Here is a 27,969-nt window from a genome sequence, read left to right as displayed (position 1 = left end):
GATGCTATACAGCATCTGTTGCACATGATGTTTAATTAACTGCTGAACAGCAAGCAGCACATTCCTCACTTTTCTAAGAGAACATTATTTCTTGTTTAAATGCCCTTGCTTAGCTAGCAAGGTTCCGAATCGAGATAGCTCTGTTGCACTACAGCAGCTGAGGTCAACTCATTCTCACCTATCCGACTGACCTGTAATTGGCTTTGAACGTTCTGAACCACCCTGTCAGTAGCAGGCACCTTCTGAAACACCATTAACAACTTTTCAATTCATCTTACATTCAAAACATAATATTCAATTGTATTGTAATTCACCTTATATTCAAAACGTATTTAATTGTATTGTCGATGGTTTTAAAGGAAAGCTGTTCTCTAAAATGCTTCCATAAGATTTTTTAAATGATGAAATGCTGTTACAACTCCACATTTAGCTGCTGCTCATCCTCAAACTTAGCAGTAATGAGAAAATTAACAGTGTTTAAGAGGCACTGAGCCTCTTAGGATGCAAGATACCCTCATAGGACTTTCTATCTACAGCTCAGGTGCATACCTCTCTAAGGTACCCTATCTTGATAAACAACAAACAGCCACAACCTCAAGGTAACGAGTAAAATCCACTGAAGCGAACAAACGGTTAAAATCCAGCCTTCACACTGCAGCCATATCCCAAAGGGTTCAGGAATGTACAGCTGTACTGATACATCACACGGATTTTTAATTGTTTTACTTCTGTAGATTCAAGTATGTTTCTGTAAAGTCTCAAAAAGAAATTAAATACCTATTTAGCAATGGTAGGTATGCATGCATCTTAAGTCAAGCATGTGACTAAATGCTCTGCTAGGAAGAATTCTCAACCAGATGTTCGGCAATCTTATGACACACGATCTCTCTCAACCAGTCCTTGAAGCAATTATACTTTATGAGCTAGTGGTTTCACATCCTGTGGTACTGTTTTTTAACCAGGTTTTAAAAAGCCCCATCCTTGCATCCTCATGGAGAAAAAGAAAAAAAAACAGTCAGGAAGGTTTTGTCCAATGATAATACTTCCCAACATGGTCCGTGATGTAAAACTGCATGAAATTGTACCATAACAGAAGGAAGGAATGAGCACGTTAAAGGTAAAAGCATCTAGTTCTGTCACTGACAGCTTGTGAATTTGGTCATATTGCTTATTCATTCTGTGGGCCAGTTTCTGCTTTGCTTGTGCACTACAGATGCTCCTTTGTTTTTTCTTTCACTTTGTACATTTCTGTACTGCACCTAGGAAAGCTCGGATCCTCGATGGAACAAGAATTACAAAAACACAATAGTTACATTTGCAGTTACAGACAAAGAGGAGATAAATGAGAAAAAATTTTGAACACCGTTTTACTTTTTAGCCTTAATTATCTGGTCAGGCATCCGGTACATGGAATAATTCCCTAACAATCCAGTGTGCATTTTTAAAGGCATTTTTAAAAACAAAATCAACTTGTGTGTTTCAGTATTTATTTTCCAAAAGTCAACTACAAGAACAGAATTCACACACACACACAGAGAAAAACATAAATTTCACTAAAAAGTTCTCATGGAGTTTGTCAAAAATAAATCCTTTTTAGAGGCTAAGCAGGAGTTGACAAATGACATGCTGTCAATCTCAGTTTTCAATTTATTTATTTTTTGTATCCTAAGACTTCCAGCAGATTATGTCCCCCCACCCAGCTCCTCCTCAAAATAAAAAGAATTGGTCTTTTGTCCATGCTCCTGCCCATATGCAACTTACTCCACAGAGTACTTCATTTGGGACAAAAAATCAAAGTTGTTACCTCATTAGATGTCTCTATCCAGCAGTTCTGACAGCATTGCACTTCTTACCTGGTAGCTACTTCATTCAAAAAGCCTTGACTCCCTCCTGAATTCTCTCTCATGCTGTTCCTCTGTCCAAAAGCCTTGTATCTTTCAGGGTGTGTTTCTAACACTGGGATCAGTATTCTCTGTTCTTACGAATTTTCCACTGAACATACACCTAAGTAAGTCAATATCTGATTTCAGGTTTCCTTTTAGTAGAGCTGAAATGTATGAAAACGTGACTATCTCACGTTGTCCCTACATGTGAATTTAATTTTAAGGTGGATATGGTATATTTTGTATAAAACAGTTTCTAGATGGTCCAAAAAGGAACCTCATCGTGCAAACAAAAAGATCTAGCCAAAGCCCAAGGTTAATTTAAAATAAGCAGTGGCTTAAATTCCAAAGATCCATTTCACGTAATTCTTTTTCAAATCTAGGACTTTGGCTTCTTACTAACAAGAACATAGAATTCTAGTACTATAGATACATTTTCTAGTTTAAGTCACTTCTTCTGCAGAACAGAGCACCATCAGGACAGCCAGACTCCTAATACCAGAAAATGGGCACGTGAGGGGATTGGTCTAACAAATTCTAGATCCACCATCAGCTAACAAGCAGTGAAATGTTACAAATCGGTCTATGACTTTAGAAAGTTACCATTTAACATCAGTTTTCTTTTCCAAGAAAATAAAATCAGACAAATTTATTTCCTGACTATATTCAACTTTTGCCATTTTAAAATAATCGATATTTAAAAGTTCCCCTGTGATTGAAGTAAGCCTTAGTGAGTCGTGTTAAATAAAATATTGTATTTTTTTTCTATCTTCTTTCTTAAATTTATGCTTTGAACTGATCCCTGGAAACTGCAGCCAATTTCATTCCAATAATGCTTTTTAAAGTGAGATCATTAAATCAAAGTTTAGTTTGAGAAATGGCCCTATGGACCACATGATACACAAGAAAAAGCACATGCTAGTCAGGAAAAATATATTTCCATTTCTAAGCCCACTTTGTTTTGTTTTGGTTTTGTTTTTTAAATTGTTGATACTTTCACAAGTGAAATGAAATGTTCTCTCAAGTTCCATTAAGCAAAACATCTAAAATTAGCAAATCCACCTGAGCCAGTGCCAAAAGCATTCTACTTACAACAGATGCTCCAATTTATTTCATCACACATGAATACCACCATAAATTTCCACTCTTTAATGGCATCACGTAACACATTATGGGGTAGTCCAACTTCTTTAGCATAGCTTATTTAATTAAGCAAGGGTAACCAAATTTTTATCTTTACAGACATTATTTTCAGGAAAAAAAAAAAAAATCAATGAATCAAACACTTTTGTTTCTAAAATTCCTGTTCTTAACGCACTTGGATAAAACCTTCTGCCTAAGAATCCATTTCAGGAATCTGTACAAGTAGATGCTGAATGTCAATGACAGTATGACTTTCCTTACAACTGTGACACCTTGGACAACACTTAGCTATGACTTAGGCAGTTGTCATTTGAGTCTCACAAAAGGAACAAACATTTTACAAAATGAACTGACACCTGAAAAGTTTCTAATTTTGAACACACTTTCCCAGACTGAAAGTCAGTCTTTTTTTGATTCAAAATGTCTCAGATTTGAGAAAAAATTACTTGTCATGAAGTCTAACCTGCAGATGCACCACTTAGCACCTTCAGAAGAATTCTAAGGGTGAACTTGCAAGTGAAGAAATAAATAACGTATTTCGAGAGAACAGTTTAATATCTAATTAAAATTCTATGGGCTCTCCAGTTTTGTAAGTCTCTGAGAAAACTAAAGTTGAGGAAGAGAATATTTTGAAAGAGCCATGGGGATATTTTCAAAAATAAAGCTATCATTACATAGAAAATAAGTGACTTTGGTCTTTAATTCATATGTACAATAGATTCTTTAAATTCAAGGTTTCTGAAAATTCTTTGAAAATCTGATTTGCATGTACAGAAAAACTCATTTCAGTATTTACATAGTAATTCCTTTGCCCTACTTCCATCAAACCTTCCCCAGTAACAAGAATTTCTATGGCAGTAGTAAAAATGGACATGGAATTATTAAAACTGACTTCTTAAATGCACTTTCACCTTCTTAAGTGGGCAAAGCAACACCAGGAAAATATTTGGAGAAAAAGTACCATTTATTTACCCACACACAGTGTGTCAAGACTCAAGATGTCTTCTTTAACCATCCCTTTGTCATTTTATACAATTTCTTCATACTGTAAGTTACAGATTTTTTTGCCCCTAGAAGAAAAAAACAAAACAAAACAAAACAAAAAAAAACAATTACCAGAAATCGTCAAAATTTTGGAAGACCAGCTCAAATAATAGATTGCTTCTGCATGAAGTAAAATGTTTTCCTGGAAGAATGACAATAACCTAATATGTCATGTAGACATGCAATAACCTTGTCACGGTCATAACACTGTAAATAATGACACAAACCCACTTTAAATAGTATCAAAGTGAGCAAAAGAGAATAGGATCATTCTGCAGACCACACTGCACACAAACACCTACAGAGCACAGAAGTGTAGCATCTGTAGGAATGCATGATGATGCAACTCCTAACTAGTACAAATGGAAACTTGTAACATGTATCACTGTTCTGAAAATGCTGCCTATACACGGGCTTTTACACCATCTGCGTCTGCTGCAGATGCTCACCAAACCAACACCCTGGCCTTTTCAAGCCCTTCCTAATCTACTGCTGGCATGTCCAGCTGCATAGGAACATATTCTGGCCTGGCAATGGACCCCAGCAACCTGGTAGCCTGTATTATGCAGCAGGACCAGAACTATTCAGAGGACTCCAGGCTGTTATGCATTCAGGTTAATGAGCAGGCCACACTGTATGAGGAATTTAGTCACTGGAGCAAGTCCGCTCCAGAGGCTGAAGCCCACCAGGTCGTGCAGATTACCCAAACCTGCGCAGCCAAAGTCTTACTGGAGGGACAATGGGGAAGAAGAGAAAGAGAGGTAGACCACAATATAGCCAGGACAAAAGAAGAGTTTGCTCAAGCCAGACAAGCAAACTATACACAACTTGTAGACAACAAGTTTTATGCTTCCAAATCCTAACTTCTTGTAAGCAGATTTTAGTTAGCCTTGCCTGATGCTGTGCTCCAAGCTTAAGAGGCACTTGGTAGCCTCGTAAAGTTGTGAAGTGTAACTGCACTGTAGGAATTTCAAAGCATCACACTGATGCCCATTTTGATTTAACATAATCTAACACTGCACACCACCAGAAGTTTCCAAGGCAGTTTCAAGCACTAAGGAGAAACAGACGGACAGTGTTGCTATTGAAAAGCTTGCAAATTAGAAGTGAAAGAGAGTATCATTTTTTTTCATAGGAAATGTGCCGCTGACTCTTAGGGTAGAAATCTCTGGTTTCAACAGGTTGTAAAGTACATTATAACCTCCTTGAGTATTTTGTTATTGCCTCATCCAAACTAATGGCAGCTACCATTTCATAACTGAGGGAACAAGTGCATCTGCAAGAGATCCAAAATCCTCAACTTGCACAATGAAATGACATCTGTGTCCTTAGGTAAAAAGAAGTAACACTGAAATGATGATGGGTATGGAAAACCAGGTTAATAAGGCATGTACCGTACCCAGATGCACTGAAGTCTGGTAAAATGAAAGAAGCAAAAATAACACTGAGATGATGACAGATGGCCATGATTTGGCAACACTGCCAGTGTCAGAAGTACACTGCCGACAGCAGTATGAGTACCTTCTCATGGCGATGTTATCTGGAAAAAATTTGCTTCAGAGTTACCTGCCTAGTGCTGGCTTATAATAAAGCTCACGTTAAGCTGGAGTAGCTGTGATATTCTGGCATCATCGCGCAGCAGCCCACAAGTAGAGCACTGTGGTAAATACCCTGCCATTACAGAAGGCCTACAATGCAGGCAGGCATTTCTCCATTTTCACAGAGATACAGAAGGATTTTGCAGCAGCCATTGCCTCCAAGCTTTTACAAGTTCTAGACAGAAGGGATTGAGGATGACTCCCACACAGTTTGTAAAGCACATCCTTAGTTAGACAGTTCCTGAATTTCTATCAGACATGAGCCTTCTCCTACAGACCTACTGTAAACAGAAAAGACAACATTTTGCTGGGTTTAGTCATCTGGTATTTGGAAACTTCAGATATTATTCATCCTGGCATTTCATCAGGGGTCTGAGATCCTAGCCAGTGGAGTTACTTATCTTTCCTCCTTCCAGCTTTTGCCTTTTTTTTTTTAATTTAAAAATACCCTCCAAAAACCCCACCACCACACAGTGACTTTCCAGATTACAACCAAGTGTAGTCACACCCTTAAAAATTCAAAACTGAAAATGGAAGTTTTTAATGCTGCACTTTGGTCTTGATGCTTATATGCACAGATGGAAAGCCCATTCCCAGTACACTCTACTTACTAGTTTTTCTTATGTTTATTAAGCAGCACACTGGTTACCTGAGAAGACTGACTAAAGCCCACAGAAGTAGTGTAGCAAAAATCCCACAGTATGACACACCCGAACACAAGTAAAGATCTTCTGGAACAAATTAGACTCAGGTTTAGCTATCACATTGCACTTTTGAGGGAAAAATTGATATGACAATGTTTGAATTTAAAGAGACCTTAGAAAGTAAACCAAATAAAGATAAACAATTTTAAGTGAAAGATGCTTTCAGTATTAGTAGTTTAGAGTCACTAAAATAAAATAAGCATGCAGAAATGTGGAAAAGCACATGCTATACTTATGAACAACTGTTTAAAAAACCTTTCATAACAAATCATAACATATATGTTGTATTTAATCATTTGTACTTGTGTATCTAGTTGCAATTTAAATAAACTCAACTTCAGCTTTTGCAAGGCATCCTTCATAGATGTATTTTCAACTTACAGAATCATGTGCATCCCATATGTAAGGTTAAACTTTCCTATATTTAATAGGGTTTTTTTGGTTGTTTTTTTTTTTTTTTTTAACTAAAAGCAAGCACACTAACGAAGTCACGATGTTATCCTTTTACAGCATCTCAAATAACAAATAAATAATCGTGTAAGTTCCAGAGCACCTCTCGCATCTGCATTCAAATTACAAGCAGGATACAAATTCCAGCCGCAGAACAAGGCCAGACCGAGCTTAGGCATAGCACATAAATGAAGTAAATGGTTCCCATCTCAAAAGTTAAAACTATGTAACTGCGTAGCTTTGACAGTTACTGTCCAATCTCCTAGGTACTGTAGTTCCAGAATACTGCAGTTGCAGTGCCAGAATCGATGTTCTGCCATTCCAATGAAGTCAGTGTACTTGTGGAAACACAATATATATAGCATGTGGCAAAGCAACAGTAACACAGCTGCTACAGCCCTGCAGGACTGTAATTAACTGCGCTGGCATGGCAGCCTGCAAGTCAGCTTGTTCTATCAGCTTGCCAACCTTCTCTGCCTCTTGCAGCAGCTCAACATTAAGAGATTTTTCTCCATATTTTCCCCCTGCAGGGAGAACTCTGTTGAACTCCACCCACTACAGCCTTGAACCTAGCATCTTATGTAATAAGATGCTTACATTTCTGCCCCAGCACATCATGCTACAAAGCAAAATACAGGTTTGTACATACAGCTGGTTTCTTAAAGCAGCCCTCAGGGTGATGAGTCACATCTGTAGTAAAAGTTAATGGTTGTAATTATGGCTCAGTCTCAGGATCCGAAGCAGTTGGACCACATGAAAATGTCTTTCTACTTTAGCTATGAATCTATGGCTTGGTGGTTCCAACTCCCCTTTAGATTTTTCCACTATATGATAGAGAACAAAGACTCAATGCACATGGAATAAAGACCACAAAACTTCAGTGTAAACATCAGTTGTATCTGTTTTTGCCTAAAAGTCCCATGTTCCTTTCATTGGAAGTGTTAGTAATTTGGCTGTAAGATAGTGTTATATTACAGGTCCCCCAGAGTTTGCCCCTAGATAGATCTGGATGCAGTATTCTTTATTTCCTTTCCTGCTGAAGAGCTGTCATGCTATACAGTGGATGCAAATATTTATATATTGTTAGTATATCATGCACAGACATGTGCAAATGTTTTACACATTTACAGTGAATTACAGTTTAATGCAGTATTTGTTTTGTTCAGGCAGCTGAAGAAGAGAGCAATTACTACAGATCTACGGAGTATTTTATATGACTGCTCCTTGTAATTTAAAGAAAATATTTCCATGAAGACAGAGTATACTAACACCCCAACTGTAAGGAAACAAATGTTATCCAGAGCAGCTAAAAGCATTTGTGTTAATTTAAAAGGCACTTTCAAGGCTTACAGCGTTCCTCTAGTAAGATATAAAGAAATTGAAGCTAAAGTATCAACGTCTCCTTCAGAGCAAAACAGAAGAACTCCAGAGTCGGTTCCCAAAGACTATGCAGACTCTGGGTATGTGGGAAAATAAATCAAACGATTGTGCCATCTCTAATGGGAAACAGAGAGGCATGCTTACCACAGACTCAAAAAAAAGAAATATACAGGCACACTTTCAAAAACTAAATAGGGCATTTAACAACAAACAAAAACATAGAGCTTGAGCTCAACTTTAAAACCAAATTGGCAGAGAAAGATGAAAAAAGTTCTCCTAAATGGGTTGAAATTCTTTATTTTGCCTGTGCTCTTTGCCAACAACATTAATAGACAGCATGCCATCTCAGCAACAACTATTCCCAATTTAACATTTAATCTAGGCACATGCTTTACATTGGACTACTATGTTACAGCCCAGAAAGTAGGCATTTCACATTTTTCTGCTATTTTTAAGATAAAAGAATCGGTTAAGGAGATAATTTTGTGTCCCTCCAAACATTTCAAAAAAAAAATGATGGCCACAGATTGAAAATTAGTTCCTTAACATGGATACGTAGGGCAAAAGTACTTACATGGTTACCAGGAACAGAAAGAAAAAAAAAATAGGCAGAGCTTATTTAATGGAAGCACTGATTTCACGATCCTTTTGTATTCTTAACATAAGCATTATAAAAGAACAGAGCAGATGAATAAAAAATGAAGAACCACATTACTTTTCGTGAAGTCTCTATTAGGCAGTGTAAAAATAGTTCTCCGGGGAGCAGAACATTAGACGAGAGTTGGTTAAAGAATGAAGAAAGAAATGCAGCATCCCTAGAGACTAAATTTAATAGCTGAACACCTTCCTATGACACACACTTCTTCCATGAGTCAAAGAAATACTTTCTACATTGTTTTGTCTGTGTATAGTATGTACCTACATGAGTGGAAGCTGATAAAAGCCCCAACAGAGGGCGAAGCAACATGAACAGCATTAACGCCTGCCCCCCAGCGACAAGTGTTTTAAATTAAGAAACCGTGACCGAGAGAGCTTTGTTTGAAGATACAGCAAGACTTCAGATAAGCTCAATCATGAAAGTCTGGAGAGAAATATTTTTTTAAAAAAAAGTCACACCCAAAGGCAAAAGGCTTCTATCTCTAGTCTAACTAAGCCCAAACAAATGGAAACCTGAATTCCTGGGAAAAAAAAAATCACTGAAGATCATAAAAACCTTCGATATTAAAAAGTGACGTCACAAACTTGGTCAGTTACGTTTCATTTCTTCATTAATACGCACTAAAATTTAGAGTTTTATTTACGTAGCTACTACTTCTGTGCTTCTGTCCATCTTCAGTATATGGAACTGATAAGGTTCTGGTAAGGCTGCCCTGCAGGCTGCTTGGGAAAGTAGCAGTGTCCGGATCAGCGACGGAAGCAATACCCGTTCTGGGTGCAGCTGCACACATTACAGACACTTCTGATTGATGCTAACCAGGGGAGCAGGACACCCCTTCTCCTGCCAGGGGTGATTGCACAGCAGTGCTCAGAAAGGCTACCTCTACCTTCATTAAACAACATTCAGGAGCTGGGAAATGCCAAAACTGGTCCTTTTCCAAAACTAACTTGTCTCCCTCAGCAAATAGTCTTTGAGTAACCCGAAGAGATTAATCCTGAATTCAGTTCCTCACAGTTTCAGCCAGGTTCTGGCAGAACTGCATAAATACAGTTAAAACAAACAAAATCATGCTAAGAGTAATAAAATAAAGCTCCACCAAACCTCTCTCAAATTTGTCTTGTGTTCAAAGCAAAGGATCAAGCTTTGCTTGACCTGAATCAAACTGCAAAGATGCATTTTCATCAATAAAAACATTGGCAGAAAACACATGGTTTTTATTTACATTTATTCTATGTAACTAGCTGGTTACATAGCTACTCTATGTAACTAGCTGGTTAGACAGCCTACAACTTCCTTGCGAAGGGGAGTGGAGAGGCAGGAGACCTTTTCTCCATAAACACCAGTGACAGGACCCACGGGAATGGGGTTAAGCTGAGGCAGGGGAAGTTTAGGCTGGACATCAGGAGGAGGTTCTTCACCAAGAGGGTGGTTGCGCACTGGAACAGGCTCCCCAGGGAAGAAGTCACTGCACCAAGCCTGTACGAATTTAAGAAACGTTTAGACTATGCACTAAGTCACATGGTCTGAACTTTTGGATAGACCTGTGCGGTGCCAGGAGTTGGACTTGATAATCCTTGTGGGTCCCTTCCAAATTGGGATATTCTATGATTCTATGAACTAAATTTTATTCTGAACCAAAAAAAAAAAAAAAAAGCCACTACATAAAGCAAAAAGCAGTTAAGACAAAAGTGAAGAGGAAGCATTTCAGGTGCACAAAACAGAAAATATGGTAAAAAATGGCAAAGCCTGTTAAAAACATACATTAGGACCTCCCAGAAGTCCTAGTAACAATACAGGCTGCAACTGATTTACTGAATGACACACAAAAGGAGCTAACAGTTCCCAGAGGTGATTTTCTGTCTATCAAGATTTAGACAGATGGAGAGCATAAACAATTTGACAAATCTTAACCACTTTTATTCACATTCTTGCAGTTACATATGAAAGGTCTGCTACATGGCTCAGCCACGCTGCTGGCTTTCACAAGCACTGAATTAATGCACGGTGACACCGTCTTTCACATCCCTTCTCTCCAATTATTTTGCTCTACCAAATCTATTCTCCATGGATTCAGAAATAGACTGGTTATAAGCTGATATTTCTAAAAGTGGCATGTTGCAACACGTCTTAACCATTAGCAGGTAATTTTGACAACAAATCCTAAAAATAATGCTTTGCTTATTTGGTTGGAAAACTTGCATTGGCAAGTCGTACATGTGGTATGTCTAGGTCATCCAACAGAGGTTTGCTTTTTCAAATGGAGTTATGGAGTTTAAAAGCTGCTTTGAAAACTAGTAATGACACTGCTTGTATATAATTGCTTTGTGGAAAATATAGGATAGGTATGAATGAGTTCAGAGTAGGATATGAGCAACTTCATACAAGCAACAAGATTTTTTCATTTTGCAGGAATTAAAAGGAGATCATGAGTTTGTCTGTTTTTAAAGTAATGAAGACTCAGGTCCTAAGTCTTTTCTTTTAAACTGAGGTGCAGTTCATTCAGCTTCTTACATGTAAAAAACAGAGCATCTTAAAACTGGATTTATTCCAGAACTCAGAAAGACAGGATGAAGCTTCAACTATGTAATTGGTAGTAACTTTTGTTCAGTTAGGAGGATTTTGGTAGCTGGAAAATATCCCTCATTTTCCCATGCTTCTACAAAGCAAGTCCTTTTTTGCCTTCTACATCTTCTCTCACACTGACTTTTAACACTCAACTCTCCTTCTACAGTAATTCATTCTGAACTATGAGAGTTACGGTAATATCCAATACTCACCAAGTATGTATGTTTAGTTTGGAATACAGAAGGTATCTGAACATGCACATCTTCTGAGCTTGGACAGAAACTTCAGACTGTGTCAAAGTTTTCTCACTGTAAACTCATCCCCTCCTTTATTTTATAATGAGCTAACCTGACAGTCTACATAACTTCAGTACAATGCATTGATCATTTAGGGATCCAAACACATGTAGAAAGCCAGAGGGAATTATGAAGTCTTTTTTTTTTTTTTAATACAAGAAGAGCAGAAGCAGCGCACATCAGCTAAATATAAAAGGAAAATGAAGTCAAATGTTTTTGTTGTTTTGGTTTGTGCTTTTTTATATATTATTTTTTATTGTTGTTGACATCCTGTAGACTTCAATTCCTTTTGACATTTTACAATTTCTCAGTAGTTATATAAAGCAGAAATATCTATTTCTTATTTCCCTAAACTTCCAATATTGTCATTAGACACCCAAAAAGTTTATTCTTTAAACCGTCTAGCAAGGCAATCTTGGGGCCCTAAAAAATGTACTTTGTAAAATCAGAAAGCCTACATGGATAGAAGTGACACACATACTTACCAGCTGTTAGTATGGTTTTAGCACTTTGCACTATACTGGAAGATCTCACAATTCCTGAAATGCCTGCAGACAGAAAATCATACAGATGTTATCCATCTTAGAAGTTCTGTGTATGATACGATTCATTCATCTAGCATTCACACTATTTCTCTAAAATGATCAGTCACAAAGGATTCATAAATATGTTCTAGAATATGTTCCATCTAAGCACTGTCTAGATCAGAACAAATTATACTCATTGTTTACGTCAGTATGAAATTGGGATTGCACTTCTCTTGTCAAATAGATATGTTTATATTGTACAGCACCTGACTAGCTTTTTAAACAACCGACTTTTGGAGACAACACTCGTTTGCCACTTCACACTGCAGCACATTCAGTTTCCATTGTCCGGAGGTCTTTAGGTGTAAATGGAATAGTGTATAAAATGGTACTTGCAAAAAAATAAACAAAAGCTTTAAGAATTTATATTTGTACTAATGCATAAAAGCCTACTGATACGTGCAGAACAAGAGTACTGTATATTACTAAATACTTAAAAATGAAGGAAGGTAGCAGTAGCAGTCCCAGAGGTAGTCTTCCAAACTGAAAGTTATTTTTCTGCATTAACCAGAACATAGCGTACAGTATTATTTCTAAAACCTTCTTTCAAAGGCTCTTCCGTAAAGAGCAAAACCTAGGGACATCCATGAACAAGTAGGAGGAATACAATATTCCACGTGCATAAATTTTTATTTATTTTTGGGATGGGGGAACAAGTCATGCTGAGCTAGTAAAACATCTAGGGAAAATGTAATTCAACTTGAGCACTCGGCTTAGTCTTGTAGGATTACCAAATGGTTTTCTCTGCTCTTTATCCAAATTCTTGAATGAGAAAATTCCTTTGGCAACAAAACTGAAAGAGGTTTTGATTTGTCCTTCTGAGAATATAAACTGCTTGGCTTGAGAAGAATAGATCTATCTAATGTTTTGACATTGAAGTGCTGCATTCCTGTCCACAAACCATAGTAACAGCCATACCTGTAATAGCCGACATAACTAGCAGAATAAGTAGCTCAGAGTGGACAACAGAGTTGTAAAACTCGCAACCTGCTCCCAGATTCGGCTATTATCACAATACTGTTGCAGTACGTCCACACGTCCACAGTAGCATAAAAGCTGACAGACTGACATAAAAGAAGCACGACATCCTAGATGGCCAGGTGCAATGTCGAAGAGCTGAGACTCTTCCCCCCCCCCCCGCCCAATAGAAAAATCAGTGCAAGAGCTCCCTCTGCAGTTGTCTCCTGTCTTATGGCTCTCAGGCATCCACACATCTTTTGCTATGCTCAAAGAGCTCGCAAAATCACTGCCTGGATCTAAGATGTATCAAAGTACGAAGGACTGTTCAAGTACTAAACATTTTCATTTATCTGCAGAATAACAGAACAGCGATGTCTGCAGCATAAGCTTTAACTTGCTTGTGCAACAACCTTGTCTCAGAGAAGCTACCTGTGATGATGAGAAGCACCTCAATCTTTTTCCTCAAAGCTTCAGTTCTCTGCCAGAGCACCTCATATCTGGACGAACTATGATAATTGGAAAGGGTAATGCCAGCAAGCTAGAAAATACAGTACCACATTGTATGACTGGGAGAATATACAGCTTAATATTTAAATGAAGTTATGCCAGCCAGTGAAATCCTGAAGCATCCCACATAGTTAGATTATTTTAAGTAGGTCAGAGACCATTTATTTCAAGATCTAAAATAAAACTCTTAGCATTTCTACTGATACAGAAAGATATTTTCCATTATTTCAGGGACCTTGTTTGCAATCAAACAGTCGAATATGCTTTTAAAAACGTTTTATAAGATTAACCTCTTGTCTTATTCCTTCTCGCTAAATCATCCTTCTGAACTGGAAGGACATATACCATAAATCTTTATATCTATCGTGTCTTACAGAGGATTACGGACAGAGATCTAAGGCCTACCTTGATGCACCACCAATCCACAATCAGGGTCATGGGCAACTTGCAGTAAAATTTCTTCCACGTCTCTGTTTTTTCCAGGAGGGTCTACCAGAGAAGTTATCTTTTGTTGCAGATTCTTTGGCAAAGCCATGAGTTGTGTGAATTGACCTTCCGGGCTTTTATCAATCTGAATGTTATTAAAAAAATAAGACAGTAAAACAAAAATTCAGCATTAACAAAGCAATTTCTATTCAAAGAAATCATGAAAGTCTTCTGGCTATCTTTGGCCTGTGATAAATTCCTCAGAGAACTCTATCCATTTCACATGTAGAAGTTATTGACAATACTAATGAAAACTCTCCATATGCTGGCAAACACAGTGTCCCAGTTCTAAACCTGAAGAATAACTCAATGGAAAGATGTTAACTTCTACCCAAGGGAAGCCTAAAGTATAAACAGAATCTTACTGCCCCTGCAAGGAACTTCTCATTGAAACTGTACCATTTCTGCCCTATCCAATTTCCTCTGGAACATAAAAACATGAAAATGAGAGAAAATGTTCCCAAAAGACCACTTAGCTCTGTTTCTTCTGCTGAATATAATCAAACCAAACACACACAGAGTTTACTTTGAAAAACATTTTCTCTACTTTAAACACAAACCACATCTGGTTTGAATAATTTGAAGGAAACATTCATTTCACATTTTCCAATCTAAATCAGAAATTCAATGACCCTTTTTTGAAAACAATGATACCAACATGCAGGCCTGTACACATTGATACAAAATGTAAGCACAAATATTGAAAAATGTTTAATGGAAAAGGGCTCTTCAAAATGGGGGAAAAACATTAAGAGTCTGAGTACTCCCACACATCTTTTTACACATTTCTTGGAGGCATCGGTCAGGAGTTGAGTTGTCCTGTACTCCCTCTAGTCAATGGGAAGAAAATGATATCCAGATGAATCACCCACTGACTACAGAGGGAGTCAACAATGTGCAGGCTTTTAACATTATGTGGGAGGAATCCATGCCTGAAACAGAGCTATAAGAACTAGTGTCTGACTTCAATTGTTTCTAAAGAATCTTTTATACAAGATTTTTCTCTGTAATTCTGAAGATGTGTCCTTGGAGAGGGTGGTTTCTATTCTCTGTTAAGCAGCATTCCAGATAGAAGTTATCCATTTCATTCTGGGAAATAATGGCAAATAACCACCACAAAACATGAAGAATAAAGTATTCATCTCAATACAACAGTAAAATGATGGCATTTAATCCACAGCCCCAATGATTAGCATGGATTTCCAAACAGATCTATTAGCTAACAATATATTTCTAGTATGATACCAGATATTGTTCCAAAATAACATAACAGGGAATAGTGTTCTAACTAGCCATTTTCTTGGAGGAAGCAGCATTGGTTATTTTCAAAATTCATTTAAATATTTCTGTTAAAGTGTTCAAAAGTACATTGTTAAGAAAACATGGAGACAGCTGCAGCATAATATAGATTTGCCTTTGCAGTACTCCAAAGAGCTGCAGTAAAAATGTTTACTGTACTCAAACTTGCTTGTATCTCTAACAGCTTCCTTCAGTTTCTAACAGACACATCCTAAAAGGAGGCAAGGAGGCATTAGTGAGATACTTACCAAGGTGACCCTGAGGACAGAGAACTCATGCCCACAAGACAAGTCATGCTATTTGTAACTTAATGTTGAAATGTCTACCACAGTTGAATATTAGCACAAAGATGTGCATACTACAAGAGAAAAATTGCTAACAGCCTCCCCAGCTGTGGCATCCCACCCCTAACTGCCATGTTTCACTTATATCTTAAGCCACAAGGATGGAATTCAAGACAGTGGTCATTCTGGACACCTCTTTTCTGACTATTACGAAGAGAATTTTTTGACTATGGGTATTTAAAGATAATGCCAGAATTTCAGTTGGTTTTATTCAACTGATATTCATAACTAGCACAAGAGTTTTTTTTTTTTTTTTTTTTTTTTTTAAATACACTTTCTGACCATAGAAAGTTGTGCCTCTAAGTTACGGCCTAATCTTTTTAACACAAACCATATGTTTATTCATCACTTCCTAGACTGCTGTCTCCATATGGTAAACATTAGACCACACATTTTCAACTGCTCTTCTCTTGTTCCCTTGCTAGTGCTCTAGTCCTGTGGCTATGCTCAAAGAAAATGAACAGTAGTTACTACATATGCAGAGACTGGTATTTACAACAAGTGTCCCGATTGCAGAATTAACCCAAAAATAGAAACATAATAGCAGGTATAGCGACTACAACTGCGTGCCTTAGTGTGGCATAATTCTTGCCTTCTGTCATTGTGACACAGCATTTCCCCTTGTTTTTTTTAAATAATGTTTTTAAGAAAACTACTTGCCTCTAGCCTTCCCAGATGGTGCTTATACACCACTTGAGGGCAGTCCTGCAATATGTTACTGTACAGCTTCTGAAAATAGGGAACATTAGGTTTCACAATGTTCTGCACTTTCGATCTGTCTTCTCCTATGATCATTCTGAAGTCACCTAGTCAAGAAAAAAAAACAGTTAATTCATTAGGGCAAAACTGAAAACCCAAATAAGGAAAATACAAAAGAAACGAACACAATACAAAGCTGTCATCTAAAACTCTTTATTCTTCAATTCTACCAGTGCCTACCTAATCCATAAGGTTCATCTTCTAACAGTCAGAAAATACTATCCAAGTAACTTCAAGCACAGAAAATAAGCTTCAGAACTGTGATGTGGCCTCTGATATGCTATAACATCATCAACCCATACATTTGCACTTACATAACAAAACATTCCAACTTCCAAGTTTAGCCTCAAAAGCAGCAGAAACACAATTACAACCTTCCCAGTCATTTACAATTACAACCTTTCCAATCATTCATCATTTTTAATGGGTTACTAAATGGTATTAGAGTAACCAGCCCCAGCACTTGGTATCCAAAACCAAATAACCTTCATTTTTCCAATTCTGAAATAAAATAATCTGCATTACCTCTGCACTTCAAGGGCAACACTTGAAATACAGCTAGTAGCAGTCATGGTCAGATTGTAACGTCCCTTTTCCTCTTAGCCAACTGCTTTGTTAGCAGATTGGAAAAGCAACTCCTTTCAACACCACTGCTACTTTACTCACCTTTACACTTACTTTTAAGATATACTTTGTGACACATTCTAATAAGAAGTTCCAATGCCAGTGAAAAGACAACCTGTATTAGTGCTTACCTACCTTCCCTATGTATTACACCCTGGTAGCTTCTAAAATTACGAACTAGGAGTTAGAAGCTCAGTGCTGTCCAAACCAACAAACAAAATTATGAATCGATTCATCTGCACACTTCCCACAGTTAGGAGATAAATCTTGCAAGGTGGCAACTTGTTAGCATTACTTAATTTCAATTTATGCCAACCAGCAAAACTAACAAAAACTTCCCAGAGTACTTCCAGGCACTGTCTCACCGCTTTCAAAATGCACCCAAAAAAATATTTCCCAAATTAAAGCATGAACAACTCTTTTCAGCAGTTAGGTACTGCAAGGAGAGTGATTAGAGTAACTCAAAAATCAGTGTTGTCTACTAGAAACCTGCCTGAGAAGTTTAAGACTTAGCAAACTAGCAGCAGAATAAAATATCTATAAACATGTCATTGATAGCTCTTTTCTTGAGCATACCTGCCTGGGAGTCGTATTGCTTTGGCTGTATTCACCCAGCAGAATCAATTTCAACATCTCATAGCATGCTAACCGATCTCCCAGTTTTTTGGCTAATAGCATTGTTTCAAAGGATATCCATGAAATATTTTGGTCACTGGTACCCACTAAGAATCTAATCACATTCCTGGACAGGTTTCAGGTGAGGCAGGTAGCAAACACACAGGGTGAGCAACTGTCAACTCAAACAGATAATGCTTCAGAAAAAAAAAATAATGCTGTGGAGAATCTGAGCAAATTGCAATCTAAACCAAACAGGGAAATACCATGTAAAGAATAGTAACACTCCTCAGTGGAAGGGACCTGCACTTTATAAGCGCAATGTATGTTTTGGGTTGTTTGTTTGTTTGAAAAAAAGGAATGCAAGGCCAAGCTTGCATTTCTATATGAGCAAGGGAAGTGCTGTGTAAAATACAATTCCAAGCAAACTTGTTCATAATGATTTTAATAAAGATGTCAATGTTTAAAGAGTAATACTTAATTTTCATATTTTTATTTTAATGATAATTTTCATACAATTAATTGTGGTATTGAAGACTCATTTGGAACAAGGGTTTTGGTTTGTTTTTTATATATCACTTCATTTCACCATAACCAATCATCCATACCTAGGTGCTTGTAAATCAAGAGCAGTTTTGCTTCCGTACCTCTACCTACTCCTCAATGAACACGCACAGTCTTTCCAAACTGTTATGAACCCAGCAGTAAAATATAGCTATTGGAGCATGCAGAAGTGTAGGTCCAAAGCAAAAGAACATCTGACTTACTATGTATTAGACTCACTACTACTTGAACACTGTACATGTGGTACAACAGCTCCAACTACAGCTTTTCTCCTCAGAGACTTTAGACACCATATACTAACCAGAATAGGAGAGTCCTGCAATCTGCATATAGAGGTCTTCTTCAGAGAAACTTTCTGGTAACATGAGAAAGGCTGCTGTGACTGCACTCTTCAGATTGCTAACAAGAGCAGCTTGCAGCTTGCCATTCTCATTCTGTGTCAGTATTTTCACCTGAAAAAATCAGAGTAATTGGAAGCAAGACTTCAGGAAAGTGCTACTGAAGATGGAGCTAGAAATGTTACTCAATCCAACATGAAAAATAATAAGTTTGAATTAGATACTATTATTATTGCACAGAAAAGACCTAAGTGTCATCTTCTGTTTACACAGTGGGACAGGGGAACATCTTTCTAAGATCTAACAGCCTGCTACAAAAGGCTGTTTTTACAAACACATTCAGAACTGCTATAAACAACAGCCATCAACTGTTCTCTGAAGAGCTATTCACCTTTTTCATACTCATGAATTTAGGATTAATCAAAACAGTAAGTGTAAATGAATCAAAAATATTTCACACGGTATTATGCAATAGGAAAATAAAACACTGTCACACTGAAAGAGAATGGTATGCCAGAATACCAGAAAAACAGCCAAGTTTTCCTATTCACCTTCCCTATACCTTTTTTTTCCAATAGAGGACTCCTTGTTGGTGCTCTACCATATGGCTGAAGCAGCTTCTTAGACATTAGCTCCCCTCCTAGGAGAAGTAGGGTTTTATTTTGCACTTTGTATGAGGAGAACATCAATGCAATGGAACTTCATATACATGTGAATGGATCACTGAAGTTGCATGATTCCAAGTGCCAAAAAGACATGTTTATCTTTAGGAAACATTCAAACTGTTCACGACCAACTACAGAATCCAGTAATCTAGGATATGGAAATATACTGTAATAAGAAGCAGATCTTCAGCCAGAAGTCAGCATAGAAAAATATTACTACATAACATTAGACAGATAAAGTCAGCCCAATTTATAATGTGACTGACTGTTCCCCTTCAAAACTTACTCCCCCAAGAATATCTTCCTGTTTTAAGTTTGCAATTTTTAAGGGTTCTGGTTGCACAATACTGTCTTTCCTATAAAGGGCAGCTTATTAATATTTGTTTACTCTAGAATATATGAAAATGTAAATCCACCAGCAGTTATGAACAAATGTACCTAACTTATATTTGGGGTATTTGCATGCCCACATGCAAATGATTTGCAGTAATCCTTGAAATTCTGCCCCCTGAAATAAGCTAAGGTATCATTTCAAGTAAATATTTTCCTTTGGAAGTGTAAATATTAACAGATTTTAAAAAATGAATCCAGATTCAATAAGAAAAAAGAAAAAAAGTAAGAATCTGATATAGCTGCCAGACAAAATTCTTCTTATTGAATGGACATCAACAAAACAATGCCCGGGATGGCTGATAGTATGTTCAGAACTTTATTTCTCCCTGTGGCAAAGTCTTCGAAAGTGTAAAACTAGAACAGTATCTCACTTCGCTATGGTGGTGGATTCAACAGTATTGAGGTTGCTCATCTCATCCTTTCTGAACTAACGCATGGTTTTGCCTAACATTAAGTCTATACAGTAGTCTGGAATTGGTCCGGGGTGATTTTTGAAAGATAACTGTTTTCTCTGGTTTTCATTTTAAAGAGTTCATTGTAAAAACAAACGTTTAAGAATTCCTCCTAATTGCTTTTTATTTCCTAGCATTAAAATGAAGGACAAAACACATTAAACTACTGTAAACTCATCTCCTAGGGGGCCTTGAATAAATTTGATTTCCTTGAGAAACAGGGAAGTTTACTGAATGCAACTGACTTTTTCAAATACAATCCAATAAACAATTGGATCTGGTAATGAGATTGGCTGGTCATGAGGATAAACTAATATTTAAGATCTCCAACTAATTCACTTATATCCACTTTCATACATCGTTGCTACAACAATGCAATAAAGACAGGCAGAAAATGAAAGCCTGTGGTGCTAGTCCTCCTTGTGGAAGACCACAGGCTGGCTTTAGTAAAAAAAGTAATCTCCTTCACTACAAATACTCCTTAACATATATCAGATTTTTTTTTTTCCCCTACGGGAAACAATATGCAAGAGTTCAATATTTAAATGCATAAAGCACTGCCAAAGCAATACTATTTAGGAACAAATTTCAAACAGACCAGAGAGCTAGAAAACACTCAGGAAAATAGAGTGCAATTATTATCAGCCAGAATGAATGATGATTCTTGGGGGTAAATTTGTAAGAACCTCAGCGTTAAGGAAAACTGTTCCACGATACAGAGAAATTAAGATCAGAACTATTCACGCCACATGAAAGAGCCCCATTTATTCTGGTTTTATACCATACATGAAATTCACTTACCTGACACTACAATTAAGACTTTTAAATTATTACAAATTTTCAGTGAGGGATATATTCATTTTTATAGATAAGCGTTATCCCCACTTCACCAACACAACAGCTTTAAGAAAGAATTGTTCTATTTTCACTGCTAGGAAATTCATACCTAAGAAACTGTGAGCATTTGCACAGAAAGATACATACAAACAAAATACAAAAAGAAAATCTCATTATAGAATGAAAGGTTTCAAAAGTACTATTCCAATTTGCCATTTAGCCACACCTACACCCTGCTAAACATCACAGTAAGAGGATTTTTTCCATTGTTTTTCAAAGAATGTTTTAAAGTGTTTGGACAATGGGGAAATTCTGCAAACAACTGCTCTGTTACTCCTTTGCGGGAATTTTTGCAACACAAAAAACCTGAATCTCCGAACACCCCTCCGAGTAGTACAAAGTACTTCTATATACTATTCATACTCTGCCCTCACCTTGTTTCAATTTATTAAACATTTCTCTTAATAGCTTCAGAAGGATAACAGTAAAATACAACTGCTTAATCACTAAGTTTAACAAAAATTCAGTAACACTTCAGGTGCTTTTAAAAATCTTCCTCTGAAAACACAGTTATATTTCACTTGTGCTCATTTGTTTTACTTTTTAGTTACATCAGCATTTTTTTCAGGAAACCTGTCAGTTGTGAAGAAATTACAACTAAGTTTATTCAAATTTTCAATAGTTAAATGGGAATTTAATATATCAGCATTATAAATTTAATTTAGCATGAAAAGTCAATAAACTTTTAACACAAACAAAGACGACTGGGGAGAAAAATTCGCATTTCTAAATGGCAACTCCAAACTCCATCTATTCAGCCAAACATTCTGCAAAAATGACTTGGTCAAGGCAATCAGTCTACAACAGAAACAAAACCTCCAGTAAAAATGACACCAAGATTTCTAAGACAGAGAAAGTTTCATCTCTTGCTAGAATAGCTTGGCTAGCTTTTACTCACAGAGCAACAGATTTGTAATGCAACACCAGAAAGGCACTGAGCTCTTTCTCGTCTGCATGACTGAGAAGAAAATTCCCAAACTGTTAAACAAAATTAATCTGGCCTCAGTCACCTGTGTCCAGAACTAGCACAAATGGCAAGTGGCACGTAAGAGATTATAGCATATGCGAAAACAAACGCAACCCTATCTCCTCTCCAAAAGAGCTTATCGTGCATTTTTGAGGAGAAAGAAAAACTTTCTATCACTATTACTTATAACATGGTTATCAAAACAAACAGATCAGATGCAAAAACAGGAAGAGCAGACATTTGAAACCTGTAAAACAGATTTAAATAAAATTTTGGGAATGTCTGCAAACACACTTTAGCATTGTAAAATCCTATTTAGTGATATTACAGATCCTACAGGAAGAGAGGGTTTAAACACCCACCACGTAATCTTTCAGTCAAATTCTATTTTAAATCCTACAGCCTTTATTCAGTGAAAATTCCTATGAGCTTTATGAAAATAACTTGCACCAATTTCTTATTTTATCTGTTAAACACACATGCATGAAAATATATCTGTGTCTTGTTAGGAACCAAGCAAAATACCAAATTATACTGATTGTACAAGTATGTACTCCTACTGAATTTAATCAGAAGATATAAAGCCCGTTTTATACGTACTGAGATGAGAAGCCCCAAAATAAACCAAAGCAGCAGCAAGTGTAGTTACGCTGAAAATAAACAATCAGTATTCGTAATTGAAGTGAAACTCCTTCAGTTATTTTTCCTCAATGTGTTTAATTTTATTCTTTATAAATGTAACAGCTGTTCCATATATTTAGTTTTATTCCATATAAAAATAACAGCTGTTCTAGTCTGCACAATGCCCTAAGTCATCACTGGAAATGAGGAAAAGTCAGTTGCGCTCTGACAACCTATTTAAAGTTGCATCTTAAGTTATTAATTAACAGAATAATTAATTTCTGCTCTATGACTTGCACAGTTGTGTCACCCCCCATTTCCCATCCCTCCCCCCCAAGAAAACTGAACTTGGCACTGGTGCCACCTGCTGAAAGCACACTGAATCAGACACCCTTGGCAAAGACAGCAATGTTCTTTACGTTTCAGTTAACTATGGATGCTTAACAAGAGAATGATCTAGACTGTAGCTGCACAGCAAAGCAGCTTTCATCTTTAAAGACTTCTATTATTTAACTCAGCTCTAAGTTTCCAGATGACACTAACTTGGGAGGAGCTCCTGACTATTCAAGGATAGTGATGCCTTCCTTGTAGAGAGGTCTTGACAAATTAGAGAGCTGGGCAATCACTCTGGGGGCACCACAGTAAAAGGATGGGCATGAAAGTATTACTCGGTGTCCAAAGGAGGGCAGTAAAGATGGTGAAGGCTCTAGAGGGAGTCTTCTCATGAGAAGAGCAGAGCAGGCCGAGAGGAGGCCTCATGGCAGCCTGCGGATCCCTCACGAGGGAGGGGCAGGCGCTGAGCTCTGCTCTCTGGGGACAGCGACAGGACCCGAGGGGACGGCACAGAGCTGGGACAGGGGAGGGCCAGGCTGGGTGACAGGGAAAGGTTCTGTACCCAGAGGGTGGTCAGGCTCTGGCACAAGCTCCGCAGGGCAGCAATCATGGCCCCAAGCCTGCTGGATTTCAGTGTTTGGACAATGCTCTCAAACACCGGGTCTGATTTTGGGGTGGTCCTGTGCAGAGCCAGGAGTCGGACCCAATGATCCTTGTGGTCCCTTCCAAATGAGGATATTCTATGATCCTGTGAACTGCAGTAAATTTTGGTGACTCCTGTTATTTTTTATTATTGTTAAACATAATCTTTAAATTTTTAAGGGACTCTGAATTAGTGTAGTCCAGTTCCTCAAGATTTACTACAGACAGAACACTAATGTTAATATATCTAACTTCATTTTTTCCCATGTAACACAGCATATTAGTAAGGTTTATATTTCACTTCATTTCTGAGAGATTATCCATCTAGTAGGACTAGACCCCTAAATCAGGGCAGACAATTTCTTCAGTATTGACTCATAGATCACGAACAGTTAAGGTTAAAACTACAACTGATAATTTTGCATCCCTGTAATTTCCTGCATTTCAAGAGATGTAACTAATAGTTACCGGCTTTTGTAGGCGTCCAGCAACATAGAGGGTTTTCCAGTGAAGTAAATCATCAATCAGGGCATCGGTGCTAATTACTCCATATTTTATCATCTAGAAAATAAAAAAAAAAAAAAGGCAGCAAAATAAAGGTTTTTGAACAATCATATGGCTGTACTGTTTTCATTACAGGAAACTTACTAGTTTCTATAACTGTCGTTAATTCTAAGGAACATACACCTCCAATAAAACATTGCATGCATAAAATTAAAACATTTTACTGTCTACATCTTGTTTCTTAATCAGCTTTTGCTCCCAAGTATTTGCAAATTTTTCTCTAATACACCTTTACCATAAAAGCATCTCTTTGATAACACTTAGAGAACTGCTCTTATATAGCATCATACAAAGAAGAGCCACTTAAGTGACACAGCTCCACAGTAAGCTTGGTTTGGGACTTTTTTGTATTTTTTTGGTTGAAAAAAAAAAAGGAAAGGGTAATTGGAAGAAAGCAAGAACACAATACAAGAAGAAGGAGCAATGCAACTACTTACTAGGAAAAAAAAAAAAAAAAGTCAAATAGCAACACTGATAGCAGTATTGCCTAAAACAAGGAAGATAAAGGAGTTCCAAAAGCAAACTAGAATTTTTAAGTAAAATATGTTTTAAAGAAAACCAACATATGGACATTTACCAAAACATAGGCAGTAAAAAAAAAAAGTCACATTTGCATGCAGTCTTCTGGAAAAAAAAAAAAAAAGGTAACCCAAAGTAACCTAGTCTAGATAGAGATTGAGCTGAAGAAATTTGAACATTAAAATACATCTGTTCATTAAAAGATTTTGTTAAAGTTACAATTAGTTTTGCATTAGCAAAACAATGCAATAGTTAGAATACTACACAGTATCTTTCAAGACACATAATGAAGAAAAAAAATAATTTGTCAGCAATTTGAAATAAATTATAAAAGAATTTATGGATACTAATATTGGTGGAAGGGGAGAATTATCAGGAAGCTATTATTATTATTGTTTTTATAAACTCTTTGATGCTAGAAAACAATTTGTGATTTTTTACTTGACAGTGTGGAAGAGGAAAGATGAACTCTTAACAGTTACCAGTTTGCACATCCTGAGTTTCCAAAGATTATCACCAAAGCAAGGCAGCCAACTCCAGAAATTCTGGATAACAAAGGACCAGAGATATAACTAGTGATATAACTAGTCATTACAACATTAAATAGGCATATAAAGAGCCAGAAAGAACCAAATTTCATCACAAAGGTAACTGATCCTTAAAATAAAATCTAAAACCCCTTTTAATGTAAAGAGAACAAAATTTAAACTTCAAATTCTTGCCTCATCCAGATACCTTTAAACAAAATAGCAAGTATATAGTATTTTTTTAAAAAACTAGCTCTCCAGCCTCATATGAAGAGTTCTGACACATACCCAACACTACTGCAATTTTGTGCTCTGAGGAACTTCAGTTTGTACAAACGGCATTTTTCCCACAACTGTCCTTCATGTAATTTCCAATTTTCTTAACAGAACTTGCTTTCGTTACGTCCAGTTTGTTATGTCCAGTTACGTCCACATGGCAAAAATTACTCTAAATCAGCACCAATAAACACAGATACACGCTTCCTTCCCCTGCCTCCTATCTGCACTCCTCCTTCCAAATATAGTCTACACATAATTGTGGTGTAGGACTTGCTGGACAAGTACTACTTGCCTGGAATTACTAATTATACCTAAACTTCACAGGTCAAGATGTTTGCCATTAAACAACACAGATGTCAATTTCAACTTGCTATGTTAAACATCTGTGGTTTTTGTTTGTTTGTCTGATGTCAAACAGAAAGGATCTAGTTTGCTATTACTAAGTGGTCAACTGCTGAACTGAAGTCCGTGTCCCCCCCAACACAGAACAGTGATATAATACTATATGGCCACTGGCAAAACTGCAAGTGATAAGGAATGTAAATTCAGGTTCTGAAGTGCTTTAGTTGTGAATTTCAAACGTTACCCATGTTTGTAAAGTGCTAGAACAGCTGCTCTGCTTGCTTTTTAATTAGTATATTTGTGAAACAGTTTGAGACCTAAATATTGAAAATACCACCAGTTAAGCATCAGCTGCAATCTATCAGATGTGCTTCCTGCACAGAAATCTGCTTTAAGCTAGTCATTTCAATATTTCATACACAAACATTTAACTTATTTAAACTCATACTTACCCTACCATTACATGGCACTAAAGTATTGTAGTAAATCCCTGCTCCATAGCTCTGTATATTACTTATCTGTTTTGGCCCAAAAACTTTTAGGAAGGAATAATGACTCTTGTTCTTTAGTAAGTTCATCATATGCCAGGTCACAGAATCATCAACTGCGAACACGAAGTCCAGCATATTGTTCTATGGATACAGAAAAAAGTACTGGCTTTCATATCAAGAAGCAAACAATGTTAATCACATTAATTTAATACCTGCATAATAAGCTAGCTACCAGCTGATAATTGGTCACATAATTAAAAACAAGATTGAACGCATAAGGATTAACGTTGGATACAACCTGAAGGTTACGATGGAGCTGTATGTTATTCAGGTCACTCTACCAGCGATGGTCCAAACTTTCCCTTGCCCTCCCAGTTACACCACCAACCTTCAGCCCTCTGTAACACAGGGAAACGCATGGCAAGATCGCGGTAGCCCTAGTTCCCAGCTCGGCCTAATAGCTTAAACTGCTAATGAAGAGAACTTTTGCTAATACACAAGTCCACAGACTGGGAGATGAGGGCAGATAAAAGTCAAGAAACTGCACTTCTACTGTGCTCACTTGCTTTTATCAACAAACCAATCCACACGCTAGAGACTTGTAACATTCAGCGCCGCGCTGTTCTTCCATCCCTACCATAAACTAGTATTTGGAGTATATAGTGCTTCAAATTCCTTAGGCTTACTGCTCTGGAAGTAAGAAACACTGCGAGCCACAGTCGTGGAGCACGCCTAACAGGCCGGTGGAATGCACAGTGCAGCCCACAAACTGCTTTAAGAAGCCAAATGCAGGCACGGGGAGATCCCGAGCTGTTCCCAAGCGGCGTGGGGGCACCCAGAAGTTCTGGGTATCAACACGCTTTGGCGCAGGTACCTGCGTGCTGCGGACAGCATGAACAAGCCTGGGCACTTCCTTAAAGCCGAAACGTAAAAGCTAAAAAAATGCAAAACTAAAAAAATACAAAGCTAAATTGTGAAGCAGGGCTCCCAGGTGCGTGATAAAAGGACAGCTGAACAACACCTAACTGCACGCGAGGACTGTCAGCCAGAGGCCCACGGCTACCTGCGGACCCTGAGGCCCCCTTGGCACGCCACCTGCCCGCTAACTCCCGACCGCTGCGGGCCGGCTCCGCTCCCCGCCTCTCCCCGTGCCCGAGCCGCAGCGGCCCCAGCAGCCCCGGGCCACCCCCGGGGGCACCACGGGGGGAGGAGAGGGGCCGCGCTCACCTCGCTGTGCCCGGCTGAGGGCCCCGCCTGCCGAAAGACGCCGGAGCCGTAGGCGAAGGCCAGGCTGAGCTCCTGGGGGAAGTGCGCCAGAACCCGCCGGAATTTCACCCCCGAGCTCGACAGCACCGGCAGCGCCATGGCGCCCGCCTCGGCCGCCTTCCCCCTCCCGCCGGCTGAGGCGGCTGCGGTGGCGCAGGGAGGAGAGGCCGCGCCGGGAAGGGGCAGCGGCCCCGTCACACAGCGCCC

At 37.9% G+C, this 27,969-nt stretch overlaps 1 protein-coding gene across 1 annotated transcript; it reads right to left on the bottom strand.

Annotated features, from left to right (window-relative positions):
• Positions 1–1,477: 1,477 nt before the first annotated feature.
• On the bottom strand, positions 1,478–27,969 carry TAMM41 (TAM41 mitochondrial translocator assembly and maintenance homolog). The gene is made up of 8 exons (XM_035337598.1): positions 27,724–27,969; positions 26,458–26,637; positions 24,243–24,335; positions 18,768–18,918; positions 16,565–16,710; positions 14,181–14,346; positions 12,207–12,269; positions 1,478–4,096 (listed from the first exon to the last, which is right to left on the bottom strand). The coding sequence occupies exons 1-8, from the start codon at positions 27,859–27,861 to the stop codon at positions 4,020–4,022; spliced, it is 1,014 nt and encodes a 337-aa protein (XP_035193489.1). The 5' UTR covers positions 27,862–27,969; the 3' UTR covers positions 1,478–4,019.

The sequence above is a fragment of the Oxyura jamaicensis genome, chromosome 12 (assembly GCF_011077185.1).
Source record: "Oxyura jamaicensis isolate SHBP4307 breed ruddy duck chromosome 12, BPBGC_Ojam_1.0, whole genome shotgun sequence".
Classification (NCBI taxonomy): domain Eukaryota; kingdom Metazoa; phylum Chordata; class Aves; order Anseriformes; family Anatidae; genus Oxyura; species Oxyura jamaicensis.
The sequence above is the reverse complement of the archived record's forward strand: the minus strand, read 5'-3'. Positions and strand labels throughout refer to the sequence as shown.

Excerpts from the sequence above, each read along its gene's own strand:
- TAMM41 (XM_035337598.1), bottom strand. The coding sequence starts at position 27,861 with ATGGCGCTGCCGGTGCTGTCGAGCTCGGGGGTGAAATTCCGGCGGGTT. Across the intron at positions 26,638-27,723 it reads CCTCAGCCGGGCACAGCGAG|AACAATATGCTGGACTTCGT; the intron begins GTGAGCGCGGCC and ends CTGTATCCATAG. Across the intron at positions 4,097-12,206 it reads TAAAACCATACTAACAGCTG|GGGCAAAAAAATCTGTAACT; the intron begins GTAAGTATGTGT and ends TTTTTCTTCTAG.